At 43.3% G+C, this 23,285-nt stretch overlaps 1 protein-coding gene across 1 annotated transcript in view; it reads left to right on the forward strand.

Moving 5' to 3' along the window:
- Positions 1 to 23,285, forward strand: part of ppm1lb (protein phosphatase, Mg2+/Mn2+ dependent, 1Lb) — a 147,339-nt gene that overhangs the window by 86,587 nt on the left and 37,467 nt on the right. The window contains exon 2 of the mRNA XM_063045841.1: positions 23,093 to 23,267. Within this exon, the coding sequence (XP_062901911.1) occupies positions 23,093 to 23,267 (175 nt within the window). The remainder of the gene's footprint in view (positions 1 to 23,092; positions 23,268 to 23,285) is intronic.

Here is a 23,285-nt window from a genome sequence, read left to right on the forward strand (position 1 = left end):
TCCTCAATCTATGCTCCTTAAGTTTTGGATTCACCTACGCTGCGGAAAAGACTGTTACCATGCACATTATCACAGCCTCACATAATTTTAAACACCTCTGTAAGGTCACCTCTCATCCTCCTACATTCTAAAGAATAAAGACTAGACTGGCCAACTTCTCAGGCTCTCTAGTCCTGGCAACATCCTTGTAAATCTTCTCTGCACTCTTTCCAGTTTCCCCATGTCTTTCCCCTAACAGGTTGACCAAAACTGTACACAGTACTCCATGTGTGACATCAATGATTTATGCAACTGTGGCATAATGTCCAAACTCCTAAAGTGCTCTGACTGATTAAGGCCAATGTGCTAAAACCCCTTTTCACCATCTTGTCTACCTGTGACACTGCTTTCAACAAATATATACTTGTATTCCTAGGCCCTTCTGTTCCATCACACTCCGTAATACCCGCTTCCTTAAGTGATCAAGACCTCCCTGTAATCTACGATAACCTTCTTCAGTATTAACATCTGATTTTGTATCATATGCAAATTTACCAATCAAGCCTTGTGCATTCACATTCAAATCATTTATATAAATAGCGAATAACAAGGATCCTAACACTGACCCCTGTGGCATAATACTAGTCATCAGCCTCCATTCCAAGACAACCTTCAACCACCACCTCTGCTGCATTGCGGAACCTTGTCAAAAGCCCTGCTAAAGTCCAAGTAGACAATATCCTCTGCCCTATCCTCATCTAATTTTTTGGTTATCTCTTCAAAAATCTCTGAAAGGTTCATTAAACATGACTTTGCAAGCGCAATGCAGTGCTGACATCTCCTAATCAGACTTTGTTTAAGCAAATGCTGGTGGATCCTGACCCTCAGAATTCCCTTTAGTAACTTCCCCAATACTGATGTCAGGCTCTCTGGCCTGTAGTTCATTGATTAACTTCCTAAACAACAGAATGACAATAATTTTCTTCCAGTCTTCAGAAGCTTTATTAGTAGCTAATAATGTAGTAAATATTAGATTAGATTAGATTCTGTTACGTACCCCGTAACTGGGTTGCCAAACCAGCAGAAATGGATCACTCAGTTGGAGTCTGGAGTACTAGAACTAAGAAAGTTTTATTAAAGAAACAAGCAACACAGTAATCGAAAGGATAATAAATGCAACAGTTCAGTGATGATAAACACACATGTGCACAGAATTAAGATAACAGCATCAATCAAGCTCTATCGTTGTCTAGGGGTAAATGACCAATTTCAAAATGACTCAAAGTTCAGTCCAGTTTGTAGTTCAGTTCGCAGTAATCGTTGCCATGGTGATGGACAAGGTGGGGGAAGAGAGAGACAGAATAGGAACAACTCATCATTCAGCACAGCTTCACTCACAGACCAGCGAGATGGCTCACAAACAGCATTTGGGCGGGTCCTTGGTGATGTCACCTGAGGTCACCGACTGTGACCCCTCCTCCAGATGCGGTCGATCCTCTGCAGTGAACCCGGCACCCAGGCAAGGGCGGACACACACCGGGTTCCCGCTGATCGTACCTTTCCACCCTTGTCGTTGTCTGGGACTTCTCACCCACTCGTGAGAAGCGCACCGCTTCCAGGGTCTCGTTACCTCGGGTGGCGTGTGTGTCTGTCTTAGCGAACCTGTCCCTTTTTATCCCCCTGCTGGGGTATCGCCTGTCCATCACTTCAAACAGTTCAGGGTTCAAAAGGGGGGAGCCGCTCCAGACAGCTCTTCCTCCCACATCCCTTCATTACACATCTCCAGACGCTGCTCCATTGTTCCTTATCTCTCCTTCCCCTGAGGGCAGGTGGCAGACCAACTGCTGATGCCACTGATGCTAGCCCCGGCCAGCAAACATCTTAATTTTATGTGTATTCTCGTAACACTTCCCCCCTTTAAGGATTTTTACCGGGAGGTAAAAATTACAAACATGACTACATTATCTGATACATACACAATATACATCTTTAACAGTTATTTAGCTAATACAGAGAATTTGAAGCTGTCAACACCTTGACAGACAGTCATCACATTTTCTGTTCCTTTTACACGTGTTATTAATAATCCCTTAGACCAGGCTCCAACTCAGCAAACTTCATAGTGGCCAAAAACACTGATGAATTGCGACCAATGTAACCTCTCATTTGGTTTTGTCCCGGACCACAACAACAAGGGTCGTCCCATTCCGACTCAATTTTCCCTCGCAAGGGCTTAGTAGGAGGGGGACGGGTATTGACCGCAGAGTTATTGCAAAACTTCCTGCAGTACCCCACCATCTCCAAAAGCCTTCTGAGGGCCCTCTTGTCTGTCGGGGTTGGGAGGTCAGCGATAGCCTGCACTGTAGCTTGCATCACTGCCAGCTGCCCCTGTGTCACCACAATTCCCAGGTAAGTGACATTCGTGTGGCCGAATTCATTTTTTCCAAGGCTCACTATCACGCTGGCTTCAGACAGCCGTATTAAATTGCCAATACACACCTCTGTGTTCATCAGCCCTTTAGTCACTGAATTACTCAAAAAATATGGGTGTTGTTTACTTGGCCGCCCTATTGTAACCACAATCACCCAACGTCCCAGTTCTTTGCATTTCCTCGGGACAATCAAACACATGGGTGCGAGTCGTTTAATTACTCCTTCGGGGATTAAGGGAGAGACCTTATCAGTAGACCTGGCCAAAACAATAGCCTTCTCCCATCTGACCGATCCCATCCTAATCTTTTCAAAATGGTTTTTTCCTCTTAGCAGGGGGCCCCTAGCTTCATTGATTTCCACGCTAACACCGACTAGGTTTGTTAGCATATCAAAAGCCGGTGACCGTCTCAGTTCGCGTCGGTCATGATCAATAACATTTTTCCCCCTGGGCAGCCGGTAACTCTCTTTCATGATTCCACCAACTGTTTCCTCCAGCACCGCAAAATGTCCACCGGGGGGTACCTCGTGGGCCATGTTAAAAACCTCATCCCCATAACTCTTTTGCACCACCCCCCACTCCTCATCTGCGGATGCTGTACTTGATTTCCCTTTCTTCCTTAGCACCTCCTTATCCGCACAATAGCTTGTCAAGGCTGTGTCAGAGAGAGCGGTCTCGGCCAAAACCATCAGCCCCTCGTCTCGCTCCTGCGTCTGCACAAATTCTTTCCTGGCTACTGCTACGTCCGTCCCAGCTCCCTCACTACCTCTTATCTCACTACACCCTGTCTCATACAAGGTTGGCAGAAATGTTTCAGCCAAATTCACCATCGCGGGCGGGGCCTCCATGCTGGCAGGCTGACCCGTCAATCTCACGACTGGGAACACGATTCCTCCGGCGATGTCATTACCGAGCAAGACTTCCACGTCTTTCATCGGTAATTCGGACCTCACCCCGATCGTGACTAGTCCAGAGACCAGGTTGCTCTGTAAATGTATCTGGTGCAAAGGGACTGACTCTGTCCCTTCCCCAACACCTTTGACCTCTACCTCCCCAGTCTGGGTCTCTGAGCTAAACTCTAATACACTCTTCAGTATTAGTGACTGACACGCTCCCGTGTCTCTCCAGATCCGTACTGGAACTGGTTTTAACCTCTCCTTCACTGACACCAGTCCGGCCGAGATAAACCTCTCGCGCCCTTCCTGGACTTTTTCAGACCTGTCCTTCCCTAGCGGTTCGCTTAACAGCTCAATACAGCCATTCAAAATTTCCGCTTTTCCTTTCCCCGTCTCCTTCCTTGGGGCAAAGCACCTGGACGCAAAGTGTCCGACTTTCCCACAATTATAACAGACGACCCCAGGAGACTTCCTACCAGACTGCTCCCGGTCTACCTTATCCTTTTCACTAGTCCCCGGCTTACTTTCTGACTTTTCCGGCGGACTCTCCCCGCCGTCCTGACTACCCTTCTGGTAGCCTTTACTCGGGGCAACCTTCATTTTATGCGTCAACGCATACTCATCCGCTAACTTAGCAGTTGCGGCTAACGTGGCTGCCTCTTTCTCATCGAGGTAGGGTCTCATACCCTCAGGGACACAACCTTTAAACTGCTCAATCAGAATCAGCTGCAGCAGTCTGTCATAATCCCCCTCTACCCCCTTCGAGGCGCACCAATGCTCACAATATGTTTGCATCTCACGAGCAAACTCCAAATACGTGCGGTCCCACCGCTTCCTCGCATTCCGGAACCTCTGCCGGTATGCCTCCGGGACCAACTCATAAATCCTGAGGATGGCCTCCTTCACCACCTCATACTTCTGGGCATCTTCCGCGGATAAAGCGGAGTAAGCTTGTTGGGCCTTCCCTTTCAGTACACTCTGAAGTAAGACAACCCACTTATCCCTCGGCCATTCCTGACTTATGGCCACTTTTTCGAAATGGAGAAAGTACCGATCCACATCGGTATCGTCAAATGGGGGAACCAGCCTAACCTCCTGGGTCGCCCGGAACCCTCCACCTTGGTTCGGCACGAGCCCCTGCTCGGCCCTTATCTTTAACTTCTCCAGCTCAAATTCCCTTTCCCTCTGTTTCTCCTCTCTCTCCAACTGTCTGTCCCTCTCTCTCTCTTCTCTCTCCAACTGTCTGTCCCTCTCTCTCTCTTCTCTCTCCAACTGTCTTTCTCTCTCTTGCCTTTCTACCTCTTTCTCTCTCTCCCGCCTTTCTAACTCTCTCTCTTTCTCCTGCCTTTCTAACTCTCTCTCTTTCTCCTGCCTTTCTAACTCTCTCTCTTTCTCCTGCCTTTCTAACTCTCTCTCTTTCTCCTGCCTTTCTAACTGCCGTACCCGGAACTCGTGCTCGAGTCTCAGTTTTTCAAGCTGTACCTGTACCGCGTCTCCAGCAGGTTTTTCAATAGACACCTCCCCCAGCTCACCTTGGGGAAACACACCTTTAGATACATAGTGCTCTACAATAGCTCTGTGTATCTCCTCTCTCCTCATTGTCGACTTCACCTTAGCAAGATTCACCCGTTTTGCCACAGCTATCAATTCCGATTTCCTGGCATCCTCTAATGCCTCCAAGGTCGGCGCCTTTATAAATTCCTCAACCTCCATTTCTGCTGTTTGTCTTTTCTTTCTTTCGGGAATTTTAACCCAATCAATTTACTCCGTCCCAAATTTAGCGTTCAAAATCCCGGACGAGCCCCCACTTATGTTACGTACCCCGTAACTGGGTTGCCAAACCAGCAGAAATGGATCACTCAGTTGGAGTCTGGAGTACTAGAACTAAGAAAGTTTTATTAAAGAAACAAGCAACACAGTAATCGAAAGGATAATAAATGCAACAGTTCAGTGATGATAAACACACATGTGCACAGAATTAAGATAACAGCATCAATCAAGCTCTATCGTTGTCTAGGGGTAAATGACCAATTTCAAAATGACTCAAAGTTCAGTCCAGTTTGTAGTTCAGTTCGCAGTAATCGTTGCCATGGCGATGGACAAGGTGGGGGAAGAGAGAGACAGAATAGGAACAACTCATCATTCAGCACAGCTTCACTCACAGACCAGCGAGATGGCTCACAAACAGCATTTGGGCGGGTCCTTGGTGATGTCACCTGAGGTCACCGACTGTGACCCCTCCTCCAGATGCGGTCGATCCTCTGCAGTGAACCCGGCACCCAGGCAAGGGCGGACACACACCGGGTTCCCGCTGATCGTACCTTTCCACCCTTGTCGTTGTCTGGGACTTCTCACCCACTCGTGAGAAGCGCACCGCTTCCAGGGTCTCGTTACCTCGGGTGGCGTGTGTGTCTGTCTTAGCGAACCTGTCCCTTTTTATCCCCCTGCTGGGGTATCGCCTGTCTATCACTTCAAACAGTTCAGGGTTCAAAAGGGGGGAGCCGCTCCAGACAGCTCTTCCTCCCACATCCCTTCATTACACATCTCCAGACGCTGCTCCATTGTTCCTTATCTCTCCTTCCCCTGAGGGCAGGTGGCAGACCAACTGCTGATGCCACTGATGCTAGCCCCGGCCAGCAAACATCTTAATTTTATGTGTATTCTCGTAACAATTCAATTCAACTTTATTGTCATTGTACCGAGTACAGGTACAAAGCCAATGAAATGCAGTTCACATCTAACCAGAAATGCAAAGAATAGTGTTATTTACAAAATAACTGCGAATAAAAAGCAAGTGTTAAAGTACACAAAATATAAAAGTACTGAGACAGTACAATATGGGTTGTACTGTGACTAGTGGTGTGCCACAGGGATCAGTGCTGGGTCCATTGTTATTTGTCATCTATATCAATGATCTGGATGATAATGTGGTAAATTGGATCAGCAAATTTGCTGATGATACAAAGATTGGAGGTGTAGTAGACAGTGAGGAAGGTTTTCAGAGCCTGCAGAGGGACTTGGACCAGCTGGAAAAATGGGCTGAAAAATGGCAGATGGAGTTTAATACAGACAAGTGTGAGGTATTGCACATTGGAAGGACAAACCAAGGTAGAACATACAGGGTTAATGGTAAGGCACTGAGGAGTGCAGTGGAACAGAGGGATCTGGGAATACAGATACAAAATTCCCTAAAAGTGGCATCACAGGTAGATAGGGTCGTAAAGAGAGCTTTTGGTACATTGGTCAAAGTATTGAGTATAAGAGTTGGAATGTTATGATGAGGTTGTATAAGGCATTGGTGAGGCCGAATCTGGAGTATTGTGTTCAGTTTTGGTCACCAAATTACAGGAAGGATATAAATAAGGTTGAAAGGGTGCAGAGAAGGTTTACAAGGATGTTGCCGGGACTTGAGAAACTCAGTTACAGAGAACGGTTGAATAGGTTAGGACTTTATTCCCTGGAGCGTAGAAGAATGAGGGGAGATTTGATAGAGGTGTATAAAATGATGATGGGTATAGATAGTGAATGCAAGCAGGTTTTTTCCACTGAGGCAAGGGGAGAAAAAAACCAGAGGACATGGGTTAAGGGTGCGGGGGGGAAAGTTTAAAGGGAACATTAGGGGGGGCTACTTCACACAGAGAGTGGTGAGAGTATGGAATGAGCTGCCAGACGAGGTGGTAAATGCAGGTTCTTTTTTAACATTTAAGAATAAATTGGACAGACACATGGATGGGAGGTGTATGGAGGGATATGGTCCGTGTGCAGGTCAGTGGGACTAGGCAGAAAATGGTTCGGCACAGCCAAGAAGGGCCATAAGGCCTGTTTCTGTCCTGTAGTTTCTATGGGTGCAATACTGCTTAGCGCTGTGATGTGAGGTACAGCAGGGTCACAGCCTCAGGGAAGAAGCTCTTCCTGTGCCTGCTGGTGTGGGAGCGGAGGCTCCTGTAGCGCCTACCGGATGGGAGGAGAGTAAAGAGTCCATGGTTAGGGTGAGATGCATCCTTAATAATGCTTTTCGCCCGGCCCAGGCAGCGTTTATGGTAGATATTCTCAATGGTGGGCAATTTGGTGCTGATAATCTGCTGGGCAGTTTTCACCACCTGCTGGAGTGCTTTGCGGTCCGATACGGGACAATTTCCATACCACACTGAGATGCAGTTGGTGAGTATGCTCTCAATGGTACAGCGGTAAAAGTCCGTCGGTATCCTGGGACAGAGGTGAGCTTTCTTCATGCTCCGCAGGAAATAAAGGCGCTGTTGCACCTTTTTGATGAGGATGGAGGAGTTCAGGGACCAGGTGAGATCCTCGGAAATGTGGACACCAAGGAATTTGAAGCTTGATGCACGCCCCACTACAGTTCCGTTGATGTAGATAGGGATGTGAGTGTGACTCCTGGCATGCCTGAAGTCTATAATGATCTCCTTGGTCTTCTGGGTGTTAAGGGCCAGATTGTTGTCAGCACATCACGCAGCCAGGTGCTGGACCTCATCCCCGTAGGCCGTCTCATCATTCCCTCTGATCAGGCCAACCACCGTGGTGTCGTCTGCGAACTTGATTATGGAGTTAGAACCATGTACAGGAACGCAGTCATAGGTGAAAAGGGAGAACGGAAGAAATATCTCCAGATGTGAAGACTTAAAGAGTACGCAGAAGAGGTTGACCACAATGTTGCTTGGATTGGAGTGTATTAACTACAAAGGGATGTTGGAGAACACTGGGCTGAGGAGGGGTGACCTGATAGAAGTACAGTGGATTCCAGTTAATTGGGCTACCGATTAATCAGGGCAGCTGCTTATTTGGGACAACTCTGAAAGAACTAAAATTAATTGAGAAAATAGCTGGGGTTCCTTTTGTTTATTTGGAACACTGTGCCACTTAATTGGGACAGGATACTGTTGCCGAACAATTTCTAACAGCACCAGTTGCATGCACTTGTATGGCCTTTAGACACTACTTAGAGCAAACAGTTTTTAAATAACATCAGTTGCGTGTATTTATGTTCAAAAAGCAGTGATTTTTTTTTGTTACTGATAGTTGGAGAGAAATAAGCAGCAAGACAATTTCAAGCATTGGAGATGCCAGAAACGGCCGGGAGTGAAAATGAAATGATCTCACTACTTCAACAAGTTAGGAACTACAAAGAATTTGAAGGTATCAACAATCATCTTGAATTGTTGTTCCTCTCCATGCCTTGTGGCACATCAGATGGTAACCTTGCTGTTTCTTTAGCATTTGTCTGTTTTTCACAAGGCCGAGTTGTTAGCTCAACGCTCAACCCGGCACGGATGGAAAGCGTGCAAGAGCCGGCCGGATTCAAACCCAAGACCACTCACCTTGAAGTCTGGTGTAGATGCCACTACACCACCAGCCAGCTATAATCATCTTACAATGTTACAATGAAAATGAAGATTTAGAGCAGGAGTTCCCAACATTTTTTATGCCATGGACCAATACCATTAAGCAAGTTGTCAGTGGACACCAGGCTGGGAACCCCTAATTTAAAAGTTGCATTGTATGAAGGCAGTCGATTATCTGCACTAGGTGTCTGCACTGATTTTGTTCATTTATTGTCAATCAAAAGAACACGGCAACATACACTGAATGAATTCCTCGTCGATAACTATTAGGGACTAATACATAGTTCTGTAGTACTGTAGCTGCATTGGTAGTGTTCTAATTTGTTCTGTATTTCAGCGGTCCCCAACCACCGGGCCGCGGACCGGTACTGGGCCACAGAACATGCGCTACCGGGCCGCGAAGAAGCGATATGATTTGGTCAGCTGCACCTTTCCTCATTCCCTGTCACGGCCACTGATCAGCCATTACGCATGCGAGGTCATGACCCGCGCGTCATCCGTGTCAGGGCGGGAAGGCGATCAACTCCTCGAGCTTGCAAATGACAACGGGCTGAAAAGTATGTTTGACATAACATCTCTGTCGGTATTTTGGATCAAAGTCAAGGCTAAATATCCTGAGATAGCTACGAAAGCGCTGAAAACGTTGCTTCCATTTCCAACATTTTTCTGCGAAGCGGAGTTTTCTGCAATAAATGCAACGAAAACTAAACTGCGGAATAGACTGGACATCAGGAACCCCCTTCGAGTATCGCTGTCTCCCATCACCCCTCGATAGGACGGTGTTGTTGCAGGGAAACAAGCCCAGGGCTCCCACTGATTCAGTGATATTGGTGTGTTGCAATGATTTTATATATTCATACGGGGAAAATATGTGCTGTGCGTTTAATATCCAAATATTACTTAAAATGTTATGATGCTATTGACTTATAAGTGACCTATATAACCATATAACAATTACAGCACGGAAACAGCCCACTCGGCCCTTCTAGTCCGTGCCGAACGCTACTCTCACCTAGTCCCACCGACCTGCACTCAGCCCATAACCCTCCATTCCTTTCCTGTTCATATACCTATCCAATTTTTCTTTAAATGATCATATCAAACTTGCTTCTGCCACTTCTACTGGAAGTTCGTTCAACACTTTAAGCTCCCCTGATAATTGACTTATCATTATATCCATGCGAGGAAAATATGCGCTCTGTGTTTAATATTAAATTCGTTAGATAAACCTTTTTAGAAACAAAATTGAGTGTACTACCCACTTATCACCTATATTCTGGTAGTGATTAACACCCACCCCCACGAACAGAATCGCCAAAAAGTATTTGCTTTGGGGGGGTGGGAATCGGCAGGTCACGACGCGCATGCGCATTGGTTCCCGCGCAAGGCTTCATGGTCATTGTAGTCTTTTGGCTAAACAACGCATTTGACTGCTACTCTTGCAACACACATAAAAGTTGCTGGTGAACGCAGCAGGCCAGGCAGCATCTCTAGGAAGAGGTGCAGTCAACGTTTAAGGCCGAGACCCTTCGTCAGGACTGCTACTCTTGTTCGTTGGCAAACCTACACCCCCCCCCCCCCTCCGTCGGCCGGTCCGCAAGAATATTGTCAATATTAAACCGGTCCGCAGTGCAAAAAAGGTTGGGGACCTGCTGTATTGCATTTAAATACGTAATTTGTAAAACTCAGTTAAATGGTAGCTTGTCTTTTTTTTAAAATACTTTTGAACTATTTCTATGAAACTTCAGCTAATAGGGGCAGCTGCTTAATTGTGCCAAAATGTGCTCTCCTGATGTATCCGAATTAACCAGAATCCACGGTATATAAAATTATGAGAAGCATAGATAGGGTAGATAGTCAGAAAGCAGCAGGAGTCTAGAATACACTGCTTTGGAAGGTGGTAGAAGCAGATACAATAGCAATGTTTAAGAGACATTAATATAGACAGATTGGGAATAGGTAAATAAGGACCATGTCCATTCTTCATTGGAGGATCAGGGGGGAGAGTGTCAGTAACTTTATATTCCTAGGTGTAACTATTTCAGAGGATCTGTCCACGACTCAGCATGTAAGTGCAATTGTGAAGAAAACAAGACAGTTCCTCCGCCTCCTTAAGAGACTGTGGAGATTTGGCATGACATCTAAAATTTTGGCAAAAGCACTATAGGTGTGTAGTGGAGAGTGTAATGACTGGCTGCATCATGGCTGGTATGGAAACACCATGCCTTTGAATGGAAAATCCTACAAAAGGTAGTGGATTTGGCCCAGTACATCACGGGTAAAACCTTCCCCACCATTGAGCACATCTCCATGGAACACTGTTATAGGAAAGCAGTATCCACCATCAGAGATCCTCACCACCCAGGCCATGCTCTCCATCAGGTAGAAGATACGAGAGCCTCAGGACTCACACCACCAGGCTCAAGAACAGTTACTACCATCAGGCTCTTGAACAAAAGGGTTAACTACACTCTCTTGCCCATTGAGATGTTCCCACAACCAATGATCTCACTTTAAGGACACTTTATCTTGTTATTTCATGTTCTTGTTTTTAATACTGTTTATTTGTATTTGCATTTGCACAGTTTGTTGTCTTCTGCATTCGAGTTGATCTTTTTTAGTACTATTCTATAGATTTGCTGAGTAAGCTCGCAGGAAAATGAACCTCAAGGTTGTACGTGGTGATATAAATGTACTTTGATAATAAAGTTTACTTTGAGCTTTGAACTTTGAGATGGGGATTAGTTTGTATTGGTATCGTGGTCAACGCTGATATGGTGGTCAGAAAGGACTGACCTGTTCTATGTTCAACTTACTAGGCGGTGCAGAAGTGGTGATGATGTGATCGTTAACCACAAATTAATGAATGATGAGAGGCCACTTGACCTTCCAATTCTCTTCAATTTTTTAAAAACCATTAAGTAATGTAATTGTTGGTACAAATATTACATATAATGTACATGTATAGTTGAAATGCTGAACAGATGTAGTCATCATAAAATATCATATATACTCTGCAAATCTGTGGATGTTCAAAATTTGCAAGTGAAATTATAAAAGTCAACCTCACAAGTGGAATGTAGAATGTGTTGTATATTTAATATTTCAGTAGTATTTGAATAATATTGTAAATATATTGCTTGATTAAGCATTCTTGTTCATTTAAATAATTCATTACAGGTTATATGTAAAAATAAGTGAATTGTATACGTCATGACGCTACCATGTGGTACATCTCTCTTTAAGGTCAAAAAATGAAGTGTGCAAGTTTTCCTGGCTCACATGGTTTTGTTTTTCATTTAGTTTAATGTTTTGGAGCTACAAAACATATCAGTGGTGACGAGGAAGTTTTAAACAAACCAAGATGGTTACCAACCTGTTAAGTGCGGCGAGACTTTCGAGTTTATAAAAAGTGCAGTGAGAAACGGTTGGGTAAAAAAATAGCACAGCACTTGCAGAGACAGTGAAGTTAAAAGAAAAGGCAGAACGCAGAAGAATTCACAGGTTCATAACAGTGAGCACCAGGTGATAATAATCATAAAAAAAGAAAGACCAGAAATGGCTGGCTACATCAGAAAGATTGACACCTTTGGTTACACAAAAGATAACTTGATTTTATATACTGAACGGATTGTACAGTACTTTGAAACAAATGAAAAAGCCAATGAGAAGCTAGTGCCAGTTTTTCTGAGTGCATTGGATGGAAGAGCATACAGTTTGCTTCGGAGTTTGACTGCTCCACCCAAACTCGCCAAAATGATCTTTGCTAATATTGTGAAAGTAATGTAGCATCATTTCAATCCAAAACCATTGTTGATTGCAGAACGCTTTAGATTTCATAAGCGGAATCGAAAGGAAGAGGAGTGCTTTTCAGTGTACGTGGCTGATTTGAAGAAATTATCTGAGCATTGTCAGTTCGGTAATGGGCTTAATGATGCACTGAGAGATAGTTTAATTTGTGGAATCTTAGAAGGCAATATTCAAAAATGGCTCCTAACTGAAGCACAACTTAGAGCATTTGAAATAGCTGTATCAATGGAAACAACAGACAGAGAAGCAATTGAGTTGCAGTCAGGAATGAAAGTGAGCAGGAACAAGATTGTAACGTCTGAACAGAAACCTGCCAAGCCAAACAATTGTGTTACCCTTCTGGCAGGGGCTCACATACACTAGACCAATGCAGGTTTAAAGGCAAAACTTGCAGAAACTGCAACAAGGTAGGACACATACAAACAGCATGTTGGGCAGACAAAAATGAATGGACTGCAGATGAAAGAGATAAAGATAAAAAGTTGAGTTGCAGTTTCTAAAAGAGCACTAACGTGCATGTTGTTGGTGAAAAATCCGATAATGATAAGAGTGGCACAGGACTGTGTAGCCTTGAGATTTACATACAGTGTGAAAACTAACCAGAGACAAGCAATATAGCTTACACCAGAAGTGAACAGCAAATTAATTAAATTGGAATTGGACACTGGTTTAGCTGTTTGTCATTCCACAAAATGACTATGAATGTCATTTCAGAGATGCTGAACTGAAGCCTGCAGATCTCCAACTAAGAGCTGAGACTAAAGAAGAGATAACTCCTGTGGGAATGACATAACATCAGAATCAGAATCAGAATCCTTTATTATTGCCAAGTATGTGGACACATACAGAGAATTTGATGCCGGTTTCCCTGAGCTCTCGCTGTACAGAATCAAAAAGCAAACAAAACAATATTGCAAATAATTGTGAACTATATACAATGAGGTATACCTGTGTATGTACAGGTGGACTTGGTTTATAATAGACTAAAATTCAAGTGTTCATAAGACTGATGGCATACGGAAGGAAACTGTTCTTGTACCTATTTGTCCTGGCATACGGTGATCTAAAGCACCTACCAGAAGGAAGGAGTTGGAACAGGTGATGTCCAGGGTGTGATGGGTCTACAATGATGCTGCTTGCTCGCTTCCTGACTCTAGATGCATATAAGTCCTGAATCGCGGGCAGCTTCACACCAATGATCCTTTCTACAGCCCTGACAGTTCTTTGGAGTCTATTATTGTCTTGTTTGGTAGCTGATCTAAACCAGACAGTGATGGACGAACAGAGAACAGACTGGATTATTCCTGAATAAAATTGAATCAGCAGCTCCTGAGGCAGGTTGTACTTCCTGAGTTGACGTAGGAAATACAACCTCTGCTGAGCCTTTTTGATAAGAGTGTCCTCATTGGGTGTCCACTTCAGGTCCTGGGAGATTGTGACACCCAGAAACCTGAAGGTCTCCACAGCAGACACAATACTGTTGAGTATAGTGAGTGGGGGGAGCATTGGGGGGCTCCTCCTGAAGTCCACTGTCATCTCCACAGTCTTGAGCGTATTTAGCTCCAGATTGTTCTGACCACACCAGAGGGCCAGCCGTTCCACCACCCGTCTGTATGCGGACTCATCACCGTCTCAGATAAGGCCAATGACAGTTGTGTCGTCTGCAAACTTCAGGAGTTTAACAGATGGATCCTGTGAGGTGCAGTCAATAGTGTAAAGGGAGAAGAGCAGTAACATTGAAATACAACATCCAACAAGCCACACTGGGCTTGTATGTGATGAAAACAGGAGCACCAGCATTGTGGATCATGAGTGACTGAGACAATTACAACTTGATTAGAGATCCATCCTCCATTTTCATGCCACATCCGTTACAATAGAGTCAAGTGCAAGCGAATTAAGAAAGGTAATGGATGATGCCACAACAGTCTCCATGGTGTTCTCCGTGAATTGTTTCCCAACAGAGGGCAAACATGTTAGTGCCAACCTCTGTGCCTCTGGTTGGAAAGCGTATGAGACCAAGGAAGGACCATGCTGCTCAGAAGAATCATGGAAGTGACAAAAGCAGTGGTCCAACTACAGCAGTTTCTGTTGGCAACGTGTCTGAGAAAGCTTCTGATATGTTAATCAGGCAGTTTCTTTCAAAATGTGGCTTGTTTTAAAGCTGGAAGAGATTTCAAGGAGCTGCGGGAAGATTGCAAGCATTTGACTTTTGTGAGTATAAAGAACCAGAATCTACTCTGCGTGCATTAAAGTTATTGCATGGATTTCAAGTGGGAGGCAAAAAGCTGCTTGTAAAAGTAGATGCAAAGACCAAAGACCGGCTGGATGAATGGAAGGCCAAAAATAATGGAGTCAGTGGAGATATGAAAACAAAGGATTTGTAAGATGATGATGTGGATAAGGAAACCAAGAGGTGAAATCAGGTCGTAAAGGGAGCAATAGAAGGATTAATAAGAGAATACTGCAAAAAGTGAGATACACCTTCCCAAGATCAAGATGCACATCCTCGAAAGAAGAAAAAGGAAATGAAAGAAGAGGATGATATAAGTGCTATGGGAATGGAAGAAGATAAATGAGACCAAGTTTCTCAAGAAAATAGCAAATTGGGAGATACAAAAAACTAAAAGAAGAAAAAGAAAGGCAAGAAAATGAAAGACAGGAAGTAGACAGAGAGAAGAAAGGTGTCCAGAGCTGTCAGAACCACTTCTGCAGTCCCAGAGTCAACTCCTACAGCCACCCTGAAGGAGGCCCTAGAACCTGAGATTGTTTTCACAGACACAAGTTTCACTTGCCAAGCAGAGTCACCTTCCTTGTCAGGAGAGATGTTATTCCACAAGAGTAAGAAATCCAACACAGTGATTAAATCTTTAAGCCTGAATGAGATAATTTAAAATTTACTGTGCTATGGATGTCTGTATAATAGTTGTATTCTACAGCATACTGTGTATATGTTGAGATGCGTTCTATATTGAGTTAGAGTTTGTAGCTAAGCAGGGAGGAGTGTTGATATTTAATATTTTAGTAGTATCTGAGTAACATTGTAAATAATTTGTTTGAGCACTCTCGTTGGCTTAAATAATTCAGGTTATATATAAAAATAAGTGAATTGCATATGTCAACACGCTCCCATGCGTGCTCGTCTTGTTAAAGTAAAGACTAAACTAAGGCTCCCATTTTTTTTGTGCTATTCTCTTTCTACTAATTGTTACAAAACATAACAGAATGAACCCTGCCAAGAGCATCAGATCAAAAATAGTGAGAGTTAAAAATACACGTGGACTAAGATGTTAACTGTCCTGTGCTATCACCAGTGGGATCATCAGTTGATCTGCCACCTGTCTTCAGGAGTTTCGGCCTGTTTATGATCAAGACTCCCTCGAGGTGGTGGGCCAGCAGTGCTAAAGCACCACCTCCCACTGGTGAGCTTGAAAACTTGGCATCTGCCTCTATCAGAGTTGTTGGTCACTTCCATCCAACAGATAGTCTGCTCTTCAGGTGTCTATGCAACTACTGAAGGGTTTGCAAGATATGTGTACACTGTCTGACTATCTGCCCCTCTGGACATACTTGCTCCACACCCATGCTGATCCTTTCTCTGCTGCCTCAGCTACAGCCCTACTGGTTGAGTTGACCTCTCTTCTAGTGAAGCCAAGGTCACGCAGCCACTGCTGGAAAGTGAACGCAATAAGCCCACGGCAGCCTACTTCAAATGGATAGCATGATATCTTCCACCCTCTGTCTCTGCACTCTGATCTTAATTCTGCATACTTGGTTAACTTGCACTCATGGGCTTCATCGATGTTGTCTTCCCAGGGGACTGTGAGTTCACCAATAACCACTTCTCTACTGCTGTCAGACCATACGATTATATCTGGACGCAATGTGGTGAAAGCTATTTGCTCCGGGAAACTGCCTTTCCCGTCCAGGTCGGCCTTGACACACCAATCATTGGCTGAAGAAAGAATGCTTGATCGTGAGCCTGCACTGTACACCCTTGACTTGGAGCCTTCTTTCACAAATGATATGCAATGTTCTGTGCAGCATGGGGCATGAGATAAGTTGTGCTGCAGTACTCTCTGCTCAACCGCTTCTGTTACAACTTTGAGAATGTTGTTATGTCTCCAAGTGTACATGCTGCTGGAAAGATTAACTCTGCATGCACTCAAAATATGTTGAAGTGTTCCCTTCTCACCACAAGCAGCACACCTGTCTGTCTTCTCTTCATAGCAGGTGCTGAGGTTGACAGGTGTCATACACAGTGGCATAGCATTTAACGTAGGACTATTTCAGCACTGGTGACCGCATTCAATTCCCACGATAGGTTTTATTATTATGTATTGCAATGTACTACTGCTGCTGAACAACAAATACACCAGTGATACTAAACCTGATTCTGACTCTGATTCAACACGAGGGTGGGTCACCAGTCGTAAAATTAGGTTTCAATTCCCACTGCAGACTGTAAGAAGAATGTGTGCTCTCCCTCTGACCACGGGGTTTCCTTTGGGTGTTCCTGTTTCCTCCCACGCTACAAAGACGTTTGAGTTAGGGTTAGGAAGTTGTGAGCATGCTGTGTTGGTGCCAGAAGCATGGCGACATTTGCAGGCGGTCCCCAGTACGTTCTGAATCCAAATGATGCTTTTTAATGTCTGCTTCGATGTTTCGATTTTCATCTGAGAGAGATAAAGCTAATCGTTCAGTTTAATCATCTCTTCCTTCACATTATCAAATCCTCTTCTCTTTGCCTTCTGCACCCATGTGGTTAACTAGTTCATAGGGTCGTATGTGAACATCATTGTCCCCATGACTATACTGGAGTAGCTGATAGAACTCAGTTTCTGTGAAAAAAGTCATCTTAATGTTTCGGCACATTTCCTCTTTATTTTCTTTTCCATATGTAATTACTCAGTGGAAGAATTTTGTCAGTATTACAATAACGTTACAATCATCAATGTTTAGTGTAATGATGTTTCAGCGTATTCCAAATACGAACCACTTATATTACTTCACCTGTGGATCAGCGGGGGTCATCTATTGTGAGTGGTGCTCCCGAGGCAGCCTCCTTTGGTGAGACCCGTCGTAAATTGGGAGACCACCTCATTGAGCACCTCCACTCCATCCACCAAAAGCGGAACTTCCAGGTAGCAAAATATTTTAATTCCGATTTCCATTCGTATTCCAACATGGCCTCCCCTTGTGCCAGAATGAGGCCCCCCTCAGGATGGAGAAACAACACCTTATATTCTGTGTCTGGGTAGTCTCCATTCTGATGGCATAGATATCAATTTCTCCTTCTGGTAAAAATACTTTAGCCTCTTTTTCAATTGCCCACTCTGGCCTCTAACCTCTTGTCAACCAGCCTATCACCTTCCCCTGGGTCTCCACCTCCTTCCCTTTCTCCTCTGGTCCACTGTCCTATCAGATTTCTTCCTCTCCAGCTCTTTATCTTTCCCACCCATCTACTTCATATATCACCTTCTAGCTATTCCCCTCCCCCCCAACCTTTTTATTCCGGTGTCTTCCTCCCTTCTTAATCCCAAATAAAGGTATTGGCCCAAAACGTCAACTGTTTATTCATTTCCATAGATGCTGCCTGACCTGCTGAGGTCCTCTGGCATTTTGTGTGTCATGCTTTATACAGTATTATGTTCACAGTGAAAATAACTGTGAATTTTGTAAATTACTCCAATTACATTGCACAGGTGTTTAACTACGTACTATGTAATAACCATTCAGACTATAATTCTAGCTTCACAGAGGCACAAGGGGTAGCAAATGAAAGAAAAGAGCAGTTTGACAAAAACTATAATAATATTTACAGAGCTTTTTCACACTACTCTGTTTCATGTTTGGAGCTAGATCATGGGCCAATAATCACCTTCCAATTCTTCCTACAACAACTACAACTGCGTATAATTTCAGATCTTACTGCTTAAAGAGCTTCTCAACAACTGCTTTTGATGTTGGAAGTAATTTAAGAGCTCATCCCATTTTCCAGACAAATTTGATTTTAGCTGACTAATGATGTTTTTATCAGAGTTATTTTAATTCCTTGATGATCAAACAAGGGAGGAAAAGGGATATTGTCTGTTCTTTTCTGCCATAAATGACACAGGTAATGGCAGGCAAGTTTTAGTTCTGTTCTTAGCAATTTCTATAAATAATTTTGCACGCTTTAAAGAAATGGATGTTTTCTCACTATCTTGTTTACCTTCTCCTAGAATTATTCTTATATTAAAAAGTAAACATCAGATGAAACATTTTGATGCTCTTTTTCAGAGAAAGGGTTCAAACATTGAACCAGATCCTTCAGAGTAGAGAGCAATTAATCCAGTGTCATACTTCTGGCTACTTAAAATGAAACTTCTTCAGTCTCCATTTGGTAGTCAGCCATCAAACAGCTGCACCTACTGCTGATCCACAAAAAAAATGTGAGTAATTATCTTATAAACACAAAAGATTCTGCCAATGCTATAAATCCAGAGCTACACACTCAAAAGACTGAAGGAACTCAGCAGATCAGACATCTATGAATAAACAGTCAACTTTTCAGGCCGAGACCCTTCATCAGCACTGGAATGGAATGGGAAAGATGCCAGAGCAAGGAGGTGAGGGGAGGGGAAGGAGGACAAGCTGGAAGGGGATAGGCGAAGTCAGGTGGCTGGGGAAGGGGGAATGAAGTAAAAGCTGGGAGGGGATAAGTGGAAAAGGTAAAGGGCTGGAGAAGAACAAATCTGATAGGAGAGGAGAGTAAATTATGGAAGAATGGGAAGGAGGAGGGGAACCAGGGGGATATGATAGGCAGGTAAGGGGACAGAGGTGGGATATTAGAAGAGGGAAGTGGGTGGGGAAAAATTAACAGAAGTTAACAGAAATCAATGTTCATGCCATCAGGTTGGAGGCTACCTGGATGGAATATGAGCTGTTGCTCCCCCACCCTGAGAGTGACCTCATCGTGCCAAAAGAGCAGGTCCTGGACTGACATGTCAGACAGGAATGGGGATAGGAATTGAAATGGTTAGCCACCAGAAGACTTGCTTTTGTGGATGCAGCTGAGGTGCTCAACCAGGCGGTCCCCAAATCTATATTGGGTCTCACCAATATGGAGAAAAGTTCTTTGCCTTTTCCACAAAGCACCTCCCAGCTTCTTACTTCATCCTCCCTCCTCTGCCCTCCTGGCTTCACATACCACCTTCTAGCTTGTCCTCCTAACCGTCCCTGCACCTTCTCATTCTGGCATCTTCCTCCTTCCTTTCCAGTCCCGAAGAAGGGTCTCGGCCAACTGTTTATTCATTTCCATAGATGCTGCCTGACCTACTAAGTTCCTCCAGCATTTTGTGTGTGTTGCTCAGTAATCATCTTATACAGATTTTTCAAGACTAATATTTTTGACTTATTCATGGATAAGAGGAGCCAGTGGTACGACTGGTGTTTGTTGCACATCTTCTGTCCCCTTGAAAAGCTATAATGGTGAGCCAAGTTCAATTTCTACAGTTCTTCTCAAGATGTTACTCCCATTGTCTTGTAAGATAGTATGTTTCACAATTGGTTACATATTTCCCAATCAGGATGATATATAACTTGATGAGGAAACTGCAGGTGGTGGCGTTTCCCTGTGGCTGCTGTTCTTGACCTTCTAAAGATCACAGATTTTGCAGATGCTACCAAGGTGATCTGAGAAGATGCTACTAGTGATAACTGTGCGCTTTATAGATGTTACACTCTGCACCCAGAATGAGACAATGATGCAGAGACTGAATCCTTAGACTGGTTCCGTTCAAGCAGACTGCTTTGTCCTGTTGTCAGCCTTCTCAGATGTTCTTGAAGCTGTAATCTTCACATTTTCAGTAGTGAACACCAGGATACCAAGTGCCTGACCTGCTCTTGCAACTTGTATTTATCTGGTTGGCCTTGGAAAGGTTCTGGTCAATTGCCACGCCTTGAGTACAGTTGGTGGAAGGACTGCGATGGTCATTGCCCCTGAATGTCAAGAGTAGCCTGCCAGGTTCCATTCTTGCAGGAGTTGTTCACTGTCTGACAGTTGTGTGACACAAATGTTGCCTGCCACTTGTTAACCTTGCCCTGAACATTATCTAGGTTCTGTTATATTCACATCTGGAATAATCCAGTTTCTGAGGAGTTTCCATTTGAATTGGGGGGGAGGGAGGGGGGAGGAGGGGACGTGGCCAAGTGGTTAAGGCGTTCGTCTGGTGATCTGAAGGTCACTAGTTCAAGCCTCAGCTGTGGCAACGTGTTTGTGTGCTTGAGCAAGGCACTTAGCCACACATTGCTCTAGTGTCTCTGCGAGGAGTGGCGCCCCACACAGACTTCCAATCTGCGCTTGTAAGGCATGAAAATGCCCGACGCAGGCCTCTCACGGTCTGAGTCGACGTTTCCTCCCCCCTCACCATTTGAATTGACTCACTAACAAACGTCTGCTCTGTGCCTGCGGGCTCCACAACATTTACTCCACTGTGCACTGAACTGAGGCGGAGGCTGGGGCTGTGGCCTGCTCTGGCTGCTCCAGGCTCCACGTCTGAGGACTCACTTTTCTTCTAAATGCTATTTGCTTTACTTTTGCTTACGTTTGCAAAATTTGTTTATTTTTTTCTCTCTGCTCATTGGGTGTTTGGCGGGCTTATATATATATATATGGGTTTCTTGTTATGTGGCTGTCTATAAGGAGATGAATTTCAGGGTTGTATAATGTACTTTGAGCTTTTGAACTTTGAAATGACATTATCATAATATCATATAGTACACCATTATCATGATAAAATTATTGAATAAAATTATTACCTTTCACTTCAGCTTGTAATCTGTGATTATTTGTACAGAAAATAGCAACTGTCCAGCAGGCAATTAGGACAAAATGCCTTGCATAAGAACAGCCAATGATTGGGTCCAATTATTTGAATGGTAGACAATTTTTTTAAAAGATAGTGCTAAGTTAGATTTGCTAGTTGATTAAATTGCTTTTTCTCTTGTACCATTTAAACCGCACATTGTTGGAACCAAATTTATTAAAACATTAAATGTTAAACATTTCGGTTCATGAGCCTATTATTCACAATAAAGTAAAATGCAAAGAACCCCAGATGTACCTGCAGCATTATATTTAAGAAAAAATGTTCATCCATCAGGCTTGTTGAGTTTTCAATCTTTTTTATCTCAAGTTGTAAAGTTACAGATTCCGGTTACCTCTGCAGCATTTTGACGAGTTTCTCACAATGATACTTATGTTGAAAAATTAACATGTACAAAGATACAGATAAATGCATCTTGTTTGTTTACCCAGCATAATAATTCAAAGGCTAGATTTCGTAGTTTGTCTGAGTTTGGAATTGTAAAACAATTTTGAGTTGCAATCATATCAGATTTCCACTGCTTCTGCTACTGGAACTTCCATTTCCACTTTCATAGCTGTAATATGATCAGAGAAATGATTTCAAAGTCCATGATGGTATACTATAAATAAGGTAACTTTATATTTAGTTTTGTTGCCATGTTAATCTTACTTTTAAAGCGAACGGATACAACTAATAGAGATACTCAAAATTTGAATGCAGCTGTCATACTTAATAATCAAGTGTATATTTTCTTGTGTGTAGTAAAGCAAGTATAAGAAATTTAGTTTCTGCGTTTTGTTGCAGAACATAATTAATGAGTTGTGTTTTAATAAGTTTTCCATGAGTATTAGTAAACTTGTGGGGAAGATCTTAAATAAGGGATATGGAAGTGATGGTCCTGGTGTGGGTCAATGGGAGTAGGCAGTTTACATTGTTTCAGCATGGATTAGATGGGCCAAAAGCCCTGTTTCGGTGCTATATTTCTCTATGACTCTATGACTTTAAGTCTCCCTACATCATAACTATCAATAGTAAAGAGAATTTTACCTACGAAGGGCTAACTGATATTAAAATCAAGGCAAAATAACCACTGTCCCCCCAAAAACTATTTTAAAATATTCTTTATTAGAAGGGAGCCTCTTGGATACATGCGAATTGGGATCCCATTGAATCTTGACAAAGAATTATATGGATAATTCACTCAGCATTGTGGGAGTTTTTCAGCATGAGAAATGCAGGATGTCCAAATTACATTGCCACCATTTGAAAGGGAATTATAGTTGGACAATAAATACACCGAACAAGAGATGTCCATGTTCCATAAATGAATAAAAAATGCCAACACAATCCAGCTAAAGGAAAGCAAAAAAAAGTAAAACTGATTGATCATTCGCAAAGGTACAAGCTGATTTTGAGCCATATTTAAGCCAAAATATGCATTATAATTTTAAAACTTCTTTACATATCCTATTGGTAAATAAGGTGGGTTATATGTGAATCATTGTATTTCTCTGAGTAGGAATATTCAAAATTCATAAACAAAAGGGATGAGAATTTCAAGATTCTTTGTTTTCCATTTGATCAGCTCCATGGGTGAAATAGACTCCTCCTGTGCACTAACTTCCACTCATTCTGTGAAATAATCTTATCACGGTTTGCACTGTTGATCTGATGCAAAATATGGCACAATGTTCTATATTTCCACTGTTCAACTCTGAAAAATATTTTGCTGACATTCCTTTCAACGTGCATCTGTTTTCTATCCAGTCTGCTGCAGAATATGTGAAGATACACTTGCCTGAAGCTCTGAAACAACATTTGCAAGACTACGAAAAGGACAAGGAGAATAGTGTATTGTCTCACCAAACAATTCTGGAACAGCAGATTCTCGCAATTGATCGCAAAGTGCTTGAAAAACTTTCTGCAGCCTATGATGAAGCAGGTAAGTGTGAAAAGTTCC

Source organism: Mobula hypostoma, chromosome 4 (assembly GCF_963921235.1).
Source record: "Mobula hypostoma chromosome 4, sMobHyp1.1, whole genome shotgun sequence".
NCBI classification, from domain to species: Eukaryota; Metazoa; Chordata; class Chondrichthyes; order Myliobatiformes; family Myliobatidae; genus Mobula; species Mobula hypostoma.